Below are 13573 nucleotides of genomic sequence, written 5' to 3' on the forward strand. Positions count from 1 at the left end.
GATAAAGCTGCCTTGCCTTTTAAGACGTGATTTAAAAACAAACAAAGAAGAAGTGTGTTTAACGTGCAGAGGCAGATCATTCCATAACTTAGGAGCCGACATCGCAAGGGCACGGTCCCCTCTGAGCTTCTGCCCATTTTTAGGTACATTCAGGAACAGCTGATCATCTGCCCTGAGAGAGTGTGTCGGTATGTAAGGGCGTATAAGCTCAACGAGTTGGGCGGGGCAAGATAATTCAAGGATTCAAAAGCAAATAAAAGAATTTTAAAATGGATCCTAAAATGAATAGACAGCCAGTGGAGTGAGGCTAAAATGGGGGAAATGTGCTCATGTTTACGTGTGCCAGTTAACATCTGGAGACGGGCGATGGAGCTACTTACCCCCACATAAAGGGCATTGCAGTGATCCAGCCTAGTCCCAGGGAAACACCACTCTAGGAAACATTGTTATCCTGCTCGCTGTACCTGGCCAATATCAGACCTTAAGCTCCCTCTTCTGGACGGGACTAGAGGTCCACCACTTTTCTCTGTGTACTCCTGATCACAGTTGTAATGCTTTTGTTTGACCCTCATGTTGTCCTCGGGTCAAATTAACCCGTTTTCCTATATCAGTGTTCTTTTTAATTCCCCAAAATAACATGATTGCTTCCACACAACGCTCTTTGGCAAGTACAAATCTCTACTTTCATTCATTTGTGGGCATCTTATTCTTATGTTTTTGTCTTTTTTTTTACGTTTTCAACACCACGTAACACTAACTTATTAACTTTAGTTTTACAGTTACTTTTGGAATTTATGGTCAATAAATCTAATTTATAGGAAATTTCACCTAATGTTAGAGTTAGAAAAGCAGAAATTAGGAATTATTTTGTCTAAAATTAAAGGAATGGATGTTCTGACAGACTGGAATATGTCAACTTTTACTCAATACTATTTCAAAACCACTTCAAAAGACACCCCAAAATTAATGATGTATATATATATATATGGAAAAAGCGTCAGCTAAATGACATGTAATGTAATTTATAGTAAAATATAGTAACATACAGTATGGTTCTGATATTACGGCTGCTCGTGTAAAGGTACAGTGTCTGAAAACTTGTTGCATGCATTTCTCTGTGGATTGAGCGCAAATATACTAATGAAAAGAGTTTTTATTGAAAATGGTCATTGAAGTTCTTTGCAAAGACGTGACATTTACACGCTTCCTTTTCTCATTCAGATGAATTAGCCAGCTACGTCAGACAGCTGGAGAACAAGATGAGAATGCTGGAAGATGAAAACCACCAGCTGATGTCTCAGGTAACTACTGCCGCTCTCGATGGATGCTCTTATCACTTCAGTGGCGTTCACTGACTCTGGATGCAGGCCTCTATGGTAAACAATGACACATGTTTATAATAATAATAATAATAATAATAATAATAATAATATAATAATAATAATAATAGTAACTTCATTTGTATAAGCAACTTTCATACATAAAACGCAACTCAAGGTAATGTCCACATTTCTGGTTTCCCAGTAAAGTCTATCCACTGATCTGCTTAAATGATTAATAATTATCTTGTTTCTGCAATAAATCCGGGGTGACTACACTGATTTAAAATGTAATTTCAGTCTCTCTCTCTCTCTCTCTCTCTCTCTCTCTCTCTCTCTCTCCGTCCCAGACAAACGGAGGGGAAGTTAAGACAGTGAGGAAGGGTTTTTCTTTTTATGATTCGGAAACCCAGCACTCACAATTCCAAGACAACATGAACAACGTATGTATTTTTTTACATTGACAACAATGTGTATATCTGTTGCTATCTGTTGCTCACAACCCCACATTCCTGTACTCCCCCTATCTTCCATTCAACTCTTGTTTTGTGCTAATAACCACAAATAACCACATCTGTCAACTCAATATATTTCACTTTGTTTGACAGTGGACTTGTAAACCCTATTCACTTAATAATGTAAATATGTGTTTTTCTGTATATGTTTGTGAAATACACATATTTGCTCTCTGTAGACGACTAGATCAGCTTTATTTGACAGGTATGAGGACACATGCAAGAGATTTTTCTATGGAACGTCAATGCTCACAATGCGCGTACACATACAAAACAACCAAATAATATATACACACGTCATTATTTATTTATTATAAGTGTGATTATCCAAGTTACAGTATCATTGCTGGCAGCTACACTAACATGATTCAAATATGGATATAATAAGTGTGAACACACATGCAGGACATCCCATCTCACCTATTGATAAATCTATGCGACTGGCAGATTGATCCACTTCTGCTTTCCTGCAAACACAGCAGGTCTACTGCACCTCCTGTCGCCATGGCAATACAAGCTTATACCTGCCTCAGCAATGCTGCTGCATCCTCTCACACCCTCTCCTGTTGTTCATCTTCCTGTCTTCTTCTATTTTAGTTATCTTTCTCGCTCTCTCTCTCTCCCTTACTGTACTGCTGGTTGTTGCCAGTGTGTTTCTACGTTCATTCCTGCTGGTTTACTAGGTCATTTATAATGATTGTGATCAGAGGATGCCATCTGTCTCCCCCCAGGGCGATGCTCTATCCTCCAGCAGTGACCCCTTCTCCACAGACCTCTACCTCCCCCACCGGCTGAAACCAGAAGCTATAGTCCACGCAATGAAGGTAGGTCACAGACCAGCCTGTTTGAGCAGTTTGTGGCTGTGTAGATGTCTGCTAGTTACCAGGTCACAAAGGCAAAATAAAAGCAGAGATGTACTTAAACAGGATTCATGGTACGCAGAGCTTTCGCTGTAGCCTATGTAAGTGGCCTGAAGTTTATACCCATGCGTTGGTTGTCTGCGTAGTTCCCTTTAAGAGAACACGAGGGCCGGCATGTGTGTGTGTGTGCCTGGGAGACTGTGTGGTAGAGCGAGTGAGAGAGTGGCGGCAATTATCTTCGGAGTGAGTGCCGACTCCGGAGGCATAGTGAGAGAAACAAAGTGTCTCCTCTGTGCTTTCTGACCACTGTCGGACATCTTTAGCAGGAAAAGTTAACCCTCTCCTTGATTTCATGTTGTTTACAGAGAAGGGGAACCAGGAAATGAATCACAGTTGTTATGGTCTGCGTCACCGCAACGTGTAGTTATAAATGTTTGATAGGTGCATGTCACAAGAACACAAGACGGACTACAGATTACAAATGAAGGAAGAAGAAAATAGTGAGGGGTGTCACTCCCTGATGTAAGTCGAGTGCAAATTTGAGTCGTGCATGCTATACTTTGCATACAAGATGCCAATGAGAGACTTCTGTAATGTCATAACAGTAAAAATGAACCTACTTTAAGAAGTTGGTTCACTGCTGGCTACAAGTTAGCATCAAACACAATGAAGGTTGTCAGTTGAATGGCGTTTTGAGCTAACGTTAGCAATCAAACAACCATAGATAGCTAAAACGTTTTTGAAATGATTTCCATCTTCTGTTAGGAGTCCTTTGTGGGGGAACAAGTTAATATAAGGGACATGGTGTTATTTTGTTCTGTGTGTGTGTGTGTGTGTGTGTGTGTGTGTGTGTGTGTGTGTGTGTGTGTAGGTGCTGGACGTCCATGAGAAGCTGGACATGCAGTGCTCACAGGAATATGACGACGATCTTAATGACAAAGAGAAGGCCATTGTCAGAGAGATGTGTAACGTAGGTTCCAATATGGGCTTTCTTTTTTCAATTAAAAACTGACTGAGATAGCACCTACACACAATCTTAGAGGTCCTCAGTCTGTCAGTCTATAAATGTCACCTACCACACACACACACACACACACACACACACACACACACACACACACACACGGCAATGTCAGACATGGATTGCTAAATATTCTACTGTCTATGATTTTTAGTTTGCCGTTATTGTTGACAGTTTTTTACTTGCATACCCTCTAACACAAACCGTAATGAAGGCAGTACAGTCTTTATTGTTTTTGGCCTGCAGCATCAAACAGACTCCACCAGTAAAAAACTGGCACTGTGTTTTTTTTTTCCTCTCAGGTGGTTTGGAGAAAGCTGGGTGATGCTGCAGGATCCAAGCCTTCAATCCAACAGCATCTCCTAGGCAACCAGTTTAAAGGGCCTTTATAGTTGCCGGACACCAAGTGAAGCCCCCAATGGCTCCAACCATCCTAAGTTACTAGTTTGAACTGAAAGCTTTTCAGCAACGTGTTTGAAAATGGATATCCAGGTCAGTCAACCAGGACATATATGTACTGAAATGCCAATGCCGGAAGACTGGCTGTCCATTTGTAGCAGATGGACTCAAAATAGCCAATCTCGTTATCTGGGTTGCAGACATAGACTCTATGCAGCTTTTTTTAAAGCCTTCGCCATCATGGAAGCAGAAAATGTAAACAAAATGTGGCCGAAGCCTTCTTGTAACTCTAACGCAAGCGGCAGCCACCATGGCTCAGTGTGACAGTCTAAGACACCGGCCAATCGAGCAAATACACCCAGAAACTCTCACTTGAAGCCTTATTATATCCATCTATCTATTCATCCATTCATCCATCCATCTATCCGCTTCTGCGGAGCCGGGTCACGGGGGCAGGAGGCTAGGCAAAGTATTTCAGACATCCCTCTTCCCAGAAACCATTTCCAACTCATCTTGGGGGGAACCCTGAGGCGCGTCCAGGCAAGACGACATATATAATCTCTCCAGCGTGTTCTGGATCTAACCCGGGGCCTCCTACCAATTGGACGTGCCAGGAAATCCTGTAACAGGAGGCACCCAGAAGGCATCCTGATCAAATGAGCTCCTCACCCCTTATATCACGGGCTGAGCCCAGCCCCCCTATGAAGTAAAAACTGAATTCTTTCAATCACCCACAGCACATGACCACAGGTGAGGATCGGAACGTAGATGGACTGGTAATTCAAGAGTTTTGGCTCCGGTACAACGTCTGCATCCCTATTGATGCCTCACTACATCACCTGTCCATCTCACCATTCATTTTACCCTCAAGACCCAAAGATACTTGATCTCCCTACCCGGACGGATCAACCCAATGTTTTCCGGCAGAGAACCATGGCCTCAGACTTGAGCGTGATTTAGGGTTCTGCGGAGACTCTACGCAGAGCTTTCGCTGCAGCCTACATAAGTGGCCCGAAGTTTATACTTGTGCATTGGTGTGTGCGTCAATCTCTTTAAGAGAATACCAGGGCCGGCATGTGTGTGTGTGCGTGGGAAGTGGTGAAGGAGAACCAGGAAATGAGTTGGGGGAATTGCAACAATACCACGACCACAGCAACGTTACATTTTTCAAGAGGGGCACATCAGGCTACGGCGCAGGCTCGGTATCTCCACGCACCTACGTCCGAGCCACAGCGTAGATTTAACGCAGAATCATAAACCACGCTTTAGAGGTACTGACTCTCATCCCGACCGATTCCCACTGGGCTGCAAACCGCCCCAGTGCATGCTAGAGGTCACGGTCTGATCCAACTGTTATTAGCTATTAGTTATTGCAGTTCTCAAATAGCTCCACCCATAAGTACTCCTGCAATGACAATATCATGCCATTTTCTGAATACACAATGTAATTTGTGTCAATAAGACAGCTTGGAAGCTGTTGAAAGGTAAATATGAACCCTTTTGTAAGAGTAAGAGAGTAAACTGGATTTCCGAAAATGTCACAGTATTCCTTTTATAAAAACAGTATACAAGCCCTAGCAGATCAATTTCTCTAGCTTATATTGTAAACTAATCTAGTGCTATGTTATCTTACCCTTGAATTATGTAAATTGATAAGGACATTATCGTTGATCATTGCAGTTATGATTTCTGGGTATTTTCAATATATACCCTCACTTCTGTTTTTTTTATTTTTTCCTGCAGGGAATCTGTAAAATATTAAATGTAAATATAAATAAAAAAACTTGGCTCATTATTTAGTGTCCTTTAGCCCTACAGTGCTAGGTTATACCATGTTATATTTGTATAATAAAGTGACACTCATCATTGATATTTTTAGTTTCTTTACACTACATTCATGTATTATACATCTGTAGGGGCCATGAATGAATTGCATGCTGCATACTTTATTTACATAATTTTGAGCTACACATATAGTGTAGTTTTCTGTGAAAGTAATTAAAGTGATAATTTTGTAAAAAAAAAAGTACTGAGCTAGAATTGACAGTCAAACTCATCTTTTTGTTTAATTAAAACTTTCATCACACACTCGACAGCCATTTTAATTCCACAGCTTTCCTCTCTACGTACACATGTTCCACCAAAACAAGTTAGAGTTTGCAGAGGCCTGCGTCCGGAGCTTAGCGCAGCCCAAGTCAATTGTGATTGGTTTAAAGAAATGCCACAAAAACATTTTTCTCCTATCCAGGAATGTTATGTGTGGACTAGCCAGACCTACCTCAACAGCGCTGTGGAGGAGCGTCTGGCAATGCGAGGCTATTAAAGAAGTTGTGTGTATCCATATTTTCTCTTTTAAAATGGTTCTGCGGTCTTTATGTCTTATTTTATTGGATGACAGAATGTGTGCATTTATTGAGTTAAGGACAATTTGGGACTTCTGCTTGTCCCTGCTTGTCTAGTATATTATCATGTGTATTTAATGTACTTTAAGCAATTTTGTCCTCTCTCTCATTTTCCTCACATGTGCAGGAATCCTTTCTATCTTCCAGGCACTTCCAACCTCCGCCTCGCCTAATTGGACCCTACCTGCACCAGTGATTATAGTGTGAGATAACCTGAAAGAGCAACATCAACCCTCTTTTTAATAGAACAGTTACTGCACAACTTTTTACACATATATGTGCCCACACAACAATAGGCAGCCCAATTATTATTAAAAAAATGCCATTCACTGCAGAACTATCTCACCTATTGTTCTACACCTTAGGAGTCCCCAACCCCTCCCTGCTGAGAGGAGCTAATCAGGCACACCTGTATGTAATCTCCTTGATTACAGTGGTGAGCAGCTGATCCAATTCACTCTTGCAATTGTTGAAATAAGAGCCTACGGGATATGAAAAAGCCATTTAAACATAATTTATAGGAACCCAAAGTTACACACTTGCATTTAAATGAAGGCTTGGAGTGCCTTGAACCTTTTTTCTGTTTTTGATATACATATGTGTTGAGGATTTTGTAGAAAAACACTCAGCAACATGTGGAAAAAAGTGTGAATATTATATATTTCATTGCTTTTGGAATTACTGTCAGTAACTTTAGAAAAATGGCATGCCAGAGCCATGGCCAAGCTGTCAGTGATGGCTGCATTACTTGATCTTCGCCACTAGATGACATTATATCACCATATAATGGGATCTGGACAGAATATTTAGGAGAAAAGCAAAAACCTGTACATGATCTCTACAGTGATATTTAAACTACTGTGTGCATTATTTTTGTGCCCTTTGCTAATAACTTCCTGAGTTGTGTTTTTTGGTGGGTTTTTTTCTCCGTTAAACACATTCAGTTTGTCTAATGATCAAAACTCTTCCACCACGGCTCAAGTGTACAGCAAAGGCTCAGACACTTGTATGCACATGAATGTGTTAATCTTTATTAATAATTGTTACAATAATTTTACTCCGTTGCTAGAATACACATTACACACAAGGCCTGAGATACACACATACACACCACCTAGACGTGTGTGGCGAGTGGGACTTTATTGGTGTGGCGCCTTTTTGGCCCGCTCAGCAACCAGACCCAAGGAAGGTACTGGCAGCGCCGCTTCAATCTAAGGAAAATTTAGGCATCTGAAAGTGGCTAATATGAGCCAAACAAAAAGATTAACAAACAAATCATAAAGTTTCAACAGAAATGAAAGTCTTTATCAAAACTTAAACAAAAAGAAACAAAATGACCAAAAATCCATTAATTTCTAATTTACCCAAAGAAACCCATAAACAGAGACCCCGATGTCCACTTACATTAATAAACACGGGCAGGCCAAAGAATGGCTAAACCATGCCTGTTAGACAATCAGTCAGTCAATCTAATCTAGTCAGTCTAGTTGGGCAACAGATCCTGACGCTGAAAGGCGCGTGGAGGCTCATGTACAGCCCGTTGAAACAGAAGTTGGTTGACAGCATGGCAGGGAAGTGAGGAGCTAGTGCAGATACCAGCGCCGGCAAAGCAGTTTACAATCCCGTCAAGGATCTCTGCACCAATACACCACCAATAGTGCCGATAGTACAGCTACATGGGGCCAGCAGCTAAACTCAACCCGGTTCCGTTGCAGGAGTTGCGGATGCAAAGAGACCCAGAGCGGAAATGTGGCTCCAGCAACAAAGAGTAGAGAGTGTCAAGAGGGCAAACCCCCTGCTCCTCACTACCTACAGGTGGATCTTTGGGTTGAGGCAGCTGGCCATAAGCTAAGTCGGGCCTGGCTCCTTACATTTGGGCCACGTCTGGCCCACATGGAAGTCGCCATAACTAACATCAGACTTGGCTCCTTACTTTTGGACCACATTGGGCTCACATGACAGTCGTCATATCCCAGGTCAGGCTGGCTCCTTACATTTGGGCCACGTCTGGCCCACATGACACTCACCATAACCCAAGTTGGGGCCAGCTTCTTACATTTGGGCCACATCTGGCCCACATGACACTCACCCTAACCCAGGTCGAGCTTGGACTAAATTTGGCTTAAATGTGTCTGCCATCTGGGAGGGCTTATGAAATACTTGAATAGTGGAGACTGTCCTAGTGGCAATAGTAATTATGATAGGAGCATAATTTCACTCGGGATAGAGGGGTTTGAGTCTTGTTTGAAAAAAAAGTAAAAGGTAAAGTAAGGTTGTTTTTTTTAACTTAACAAAAGACACATTCAGTGTCAAGTGTGTAAGCATCAGGAAGTGAACATCTGATTTTAATCCAAACTACAATCTTTTAACTAAGTAGTCTTTGGGCGGCTGTGGCTCAGTGGTGGAGTGGTTGCCTGCCATTCGTAAGGTTGGTGGTTCGATCCCTGCCCCTGCAGTAATTGTCGAAGTGTCCTAGGGCAAGACACTGAACCCCGAGTTGCCCCCGGTGCTGAGCATCGGAGTGTGAATGTGTATGAATGTTTATCTGATGAGCTGGTGGCACCTTGTACGGCAGCCCCGGCCACAGTGTGTGAATGGTGAATGTTTCCTGTAGATGTAAAAGCGCTTTGAGCAGTTGATAAGACTGGAAAAGCACTATATAAATACAGCACATTTACATTTACGCCTAAACATGAGCTAAACATAAACTGCAACCATTTCACACTGTTAAAGACAGCGACAGCTGCAAGTGTCAGCATAGTTTTTAGGTGAGCAGTGTGACATCAGGCCCGACAGCAAAGAGGGAGCAGAGCGCTGACAGATTAAGTGCATCACCAAGACAATGCTGTGTGAGTGTAGCAGCAGACTCTAGTCCTTTGCCTGCAGGCTTGAGTTCACTGGATGTTAAAGTCTATTATATAATCTAAGCATTACTCAGCAGTACTTGTTTTGTTAATTGGTGAAGTCAAATTAAACATGTTCCATGTTGCTGTTAAAAGTTTGAAACGTTAATGTGTCATTAGTCTATGTCCGTGACGTTCCACTTCTGGGATTTCTATTGCCACCAGAAATTCCGCAGGATTTCAATCATTTAGGGCGGATATCTTTTGCCAAGGGCTTTCTTTGTGTTGGCCTTTTTAACTCCGCTGTATTTCTGAAGACTATGGTTACCTGCTCCTCAGATCTCTGCAGGTTAAATCCAGACAGCTAGCTAGACCAGCTATCTGTCCAATCATCTGAGTTTTTTGTTGCATGACTAAAAACCTTTGAACGCACACATGTTCCACTTTCCCGAGGCTGTTTTGCAGAGACACTAATGCTCTACTCGGCGCTTAGCACGATTGTGATTGTAATTTTTTTAAAGAAATACCAACGAACCAGAGCACATTTCCACATTTCTCCCATCCCTGAATGACGTGTAGACTTGCCAGACCCTTTTCCACAGCGCTGTGTAAGAAGGTCTGTCAGAGCAAGACTAGGTGACCGCATCACGGATTGCATTCTCCAGGAACACCTTCAGCACACCGTGGGTCTCCTCCTAGATCAGAACGGGCAAGTCTAATGCAGTTTGTCCGTCCACAGAAAAGTGTATTGTCCATAATCAGTGGTGAAAGATAATGAGCACTGACTTACCCAAGATGGCCCCTGCTAAAGTTATGAATTCAAGTGCACAGTGAAAGCTTTTAAAGTAAGCTATGAGTCAGACTCATAAAATGGTAACAGCATTGTTTACTTTGCAGAAAGATCATTAATTAAATGCGGTCCTTAAACCACAGCCATGAGCTCGTAGTTTCCACTATAACAGTTATTATTAAACTTTTATCTAACACCCCTTCCCTCGTCCACATGCTCCTTCGGCTCCGCTGCCTATTCATTTACAACATCCATGCATGTTATTATAATACCCGTAAAACACTTTTGTAGTGACATGAGTGTTGGTGCCGTGACATGCCCTTAACATGCCATGCAGTCTCTCTCATATGACCAAGTTGTCCAGTACACAAAGATCTCAATTACCACTAGATCTACAGTATGTACTCTGGTATATTCATTATAGTCATGGGTAGGAGATCCCATTTACAAACAAGCATGAGTTGAAAAATGGAAGTTGCGCTTCAACAATGGAGATTTTCAGTGGCGTGTGAAACCCAAATTCCAATCGAAATGTGCCACATGGTGAAGAAAAGGTAGCGCATCTCACGTTCCAAAGTTCCCAAAGACAAAATACTGTGACTCTGCCCGTACGTACATACGTATGTATTTCACTGAATTGTCCCCGGATAGTTCAAACGCTCTGAATAAGGCTTTGTGCCAAAAGGCATCAGCACTGATTTATTAAGTATTTGACAGTATTTTGTCCTCCTTAACTCTCATGTTGTCCTTCTATCAAATCTTTTAACATTGGGCCTCGAAATAAGCTCTGAAAACGTCAAAAATAAACCTCAAAATACCTTGGCAAAAACATCAAAAAAGCACCCACAACATTGAAAAAGTGACAAAAATGATTATAACAGTTTTTTTTCATGGTTGACAGGAAGACAACACAAGGGTTAACTTGGGATGTGCTAGCTTTACTTTTTCGTTATTTCTTCACTTTTTGGGGCATTTTTGGCCTTTAATCGATAGAAAAGCTGCAGACATACGGAGGGGGAGAGCGGTGGAAGACATGCAGCTAAGTTCACTGGTTGGATTGGAACCTGGACGCTGCGGTAAGGACTGAGGCTTGGCGTATTGGACGCAGGCTCAACCAGGTCAGCTACAAGTCAAATCGGACCTTCACTTAAATCGTTTATCATGAGTTTGTTTTTAATGTTATTGTGTGGCTAAAAATGTTTGAATTTCTTCTTTGTCTACGTGAGCTACTCTGTCGTCCTCGGGTCAAATTTGACCCGTTTACAAAAACTTTCTATACCAGAACTATGACAAAAGATGTTACGGTTGAATAAGTATAGGACCCAAACACAGAGATGAGGACAGCAGGCAGGTGAGGGTAAACAAGAATTTCTTAACAAAACACAGGGATACAAAAAGGCAGAAGGCAAAAAACATCCAAAAAAGGGGAAGAGCAGGACCACATCAGGAACGGGAGCACACAGGTGACTGGACAAAACGATCTGACAAGAGACAAAAGGGAACACAGATGTTAAATACAAGAGGTAACGAGGAACAGGTGATACATCAGGTGAACCACATTAGGGCGGGGCAGGACAATCAGACAGGCAAAAAGTAAAGCTAGACAAGCCTAGACAAGACAGGAAACCACACTATCAAAACAAAACAGGAAGCAGAACACAAGACACAAGACAGAGACTACCACACGAACCCGGGGAGGAAACTAAGACACAAACTCAAGGAGACAAGACAGGACCAAAAACCAAAGAAGGAGAAAAAGAAACCAAAGCAACCACCCAAACCATCACAAAAGAACGTTGATTAAAGTGACAAATGTTGAAATTTCAACCCAGAAAAACACAAAGTTGCATAGTCGACGGGAAGACATCAGAAGGGTTAATGTTAGCCATGTAATACACTGTAATGCATAACTTTGTTTTCAAGATATTTCTCTATTTACTCGGTTTGGCATGGTTTTTATTTAATTATTAGGTTTCTTTTTGTTATTTAATTCTGTGTGCAGATGTTGTATTTATTTTATTTTACTTATTTTCTTCTCTGTACATGTCATGAAATGTTTTACTAAATGTTGTTTTGGACCCCAGGATGACTTGCTGGTCTTCTAGGCGTCAGCTATTGGGGATCCTGATAATAAATACAAAAAAATACAAATACAAGGGCGCCCTGTGCTACCTTTTCTTCACTACTTGGAGCCAACATGAGCCTTAGGGACAGTGTGAGGACCTGGGACTACAGCTGATCCTTGGCATTAGATGAGCAGATATGGGACGTGGTGTGGACTTCTTGATGAGATGATGCAGGCACATCCAACTGGAAGGAGATCATGGGACAACCTATATAAGTCAGGGGGGCCCAGGGGATTTTGTCAGAATACAGCATAGAAAATCAGTTTAAGAATATAGGAAAAATTGGATAGAACAACACAATGCAATTTTGCTGTATGAATGAATGACACATCCCATTCATTTATAATTTCACTTGTTTTGCTACGTGACAATCATGCTCTGAATCAGGACCTGTGTGAATAGAACTCCCTCTTTCTCTGTACCACTTTCTTACTGTACTCTGCTGTCTTCTAATGAAAGAGAAAAAATAGCATGAATAGGAAAAATTGGGCTAAGTGCTGGAGCATGCACCTGGGACTCCCAGAAGGTGTTAAAACACCAGGAGCCCTCTCCCACAAAGCAGAGGAGAGATCATATTAGGCTGGCAGGCTAGCAGGTGCAACCCTCACATTAAAGCGAGGACTAAGGCCTTCCTAATAAATGCCTTTATGACTGCATCTGTTTTCAAGTCCTGTGGTAATGTCAGTGAGAGGGAGGAATGCTTTATGGGATAGCAAAAACTCTGTGTACAAGTGGTATAAACAAGTATGGTCTAAGGAACAACTTTACAGACTGCAGATACAAAATGCATTACGTCTTACATGTTAGAACGTTGCAAGGAAAAGTTGTAGCTCTCTGAACTAGCCTGTCTGAGCACTATACATATTACTAATGTCTCAAGGCAGTTAGTAAAATGGTCACGTTATTTTGATCTATTGGTTTGTCAACAGGGGCACGATTTTATTTCGAGGTGGTCACCACGAAATGGGAATGTGATAATTTCCTAAACTGCCATGCCTTCTCTGGGGGACACGATCCACAGTCTCTGGGGGACACAACAACGGGGAAATGAAACGACAACAACGGGACGGACCGCCACACGCGGGACGCACTACAACAACGGGACCGTTGTGGTTAGGAAAAGGAACCGTCACACGCAGGAGACGGCAACAACAACTGGTTGTTGTTAGTAGAAGAAGAACGTGGAACGGAACTGCCACATGCGGGACGCAACTCCCGGTCTCCAGGGTGAAAGTCCTGTGTTGTTTGACAAACCCACCACTAGTGATGGCTGAATGAAGCTTCATGAACCAGTGTCT

At 42.0% G+C, this 13573-nt stretch overlaps 1 protein-coding gene across 2 annotated transcripts in view; it reads left to right on the forward strand.

Annotated features, from left to right (window-relative positions):
• LOC116669965 (coiled-coil domain-containing protein 85C-A) overlaps positions 1–5874 on the forward strand; it is a 16336-nt gene extending 10462 nt beyond the window's left edge. The window contains exons 2-6 of one of the 2 annotated variants that reach the window (XM_032500136.1): positions 1222–1301; positions 1670–1762; positions 2566–2658; positions 3566–3664; positions 4018–5874. In XM_032500136.1, the coding sequence (XP_032356027.1) occupies positions 1222–1301; positions 1670–1762; positions 2566–2658; positions 3566–3664; positions 4018–4107 (455 nt within the window). In that variant the 3' untranslated portion in view covers positions 4108–5874. The remainder of the gene's footprint in view (positions 1–1221; positions 1302–1669; positions 1763–2565; positions 2659–3565; positions 3665–4017) is intronic. The other variant, XM_032500137.1, reaches the window with a different exon arrangement.
• Positions 5875–13573: the final 7699 nt, after the last annotated feature.

Source organism: Etheostoma spectabile, chromosome 20 (genome assembly GCF_008692095.1).
Source record: "Etheostoma spectabile isolate EspeVRDwgs_2016 chromosome 20, UIUC_Espe_1.0, whole genome shotgun sequence".
NCBI classification, from domain to species: Eukaryota; Metazoa; Chordata; class Actinopteri; order Perciformes; family Percidae; genus Etheostoma; species Etheostoma spectabile.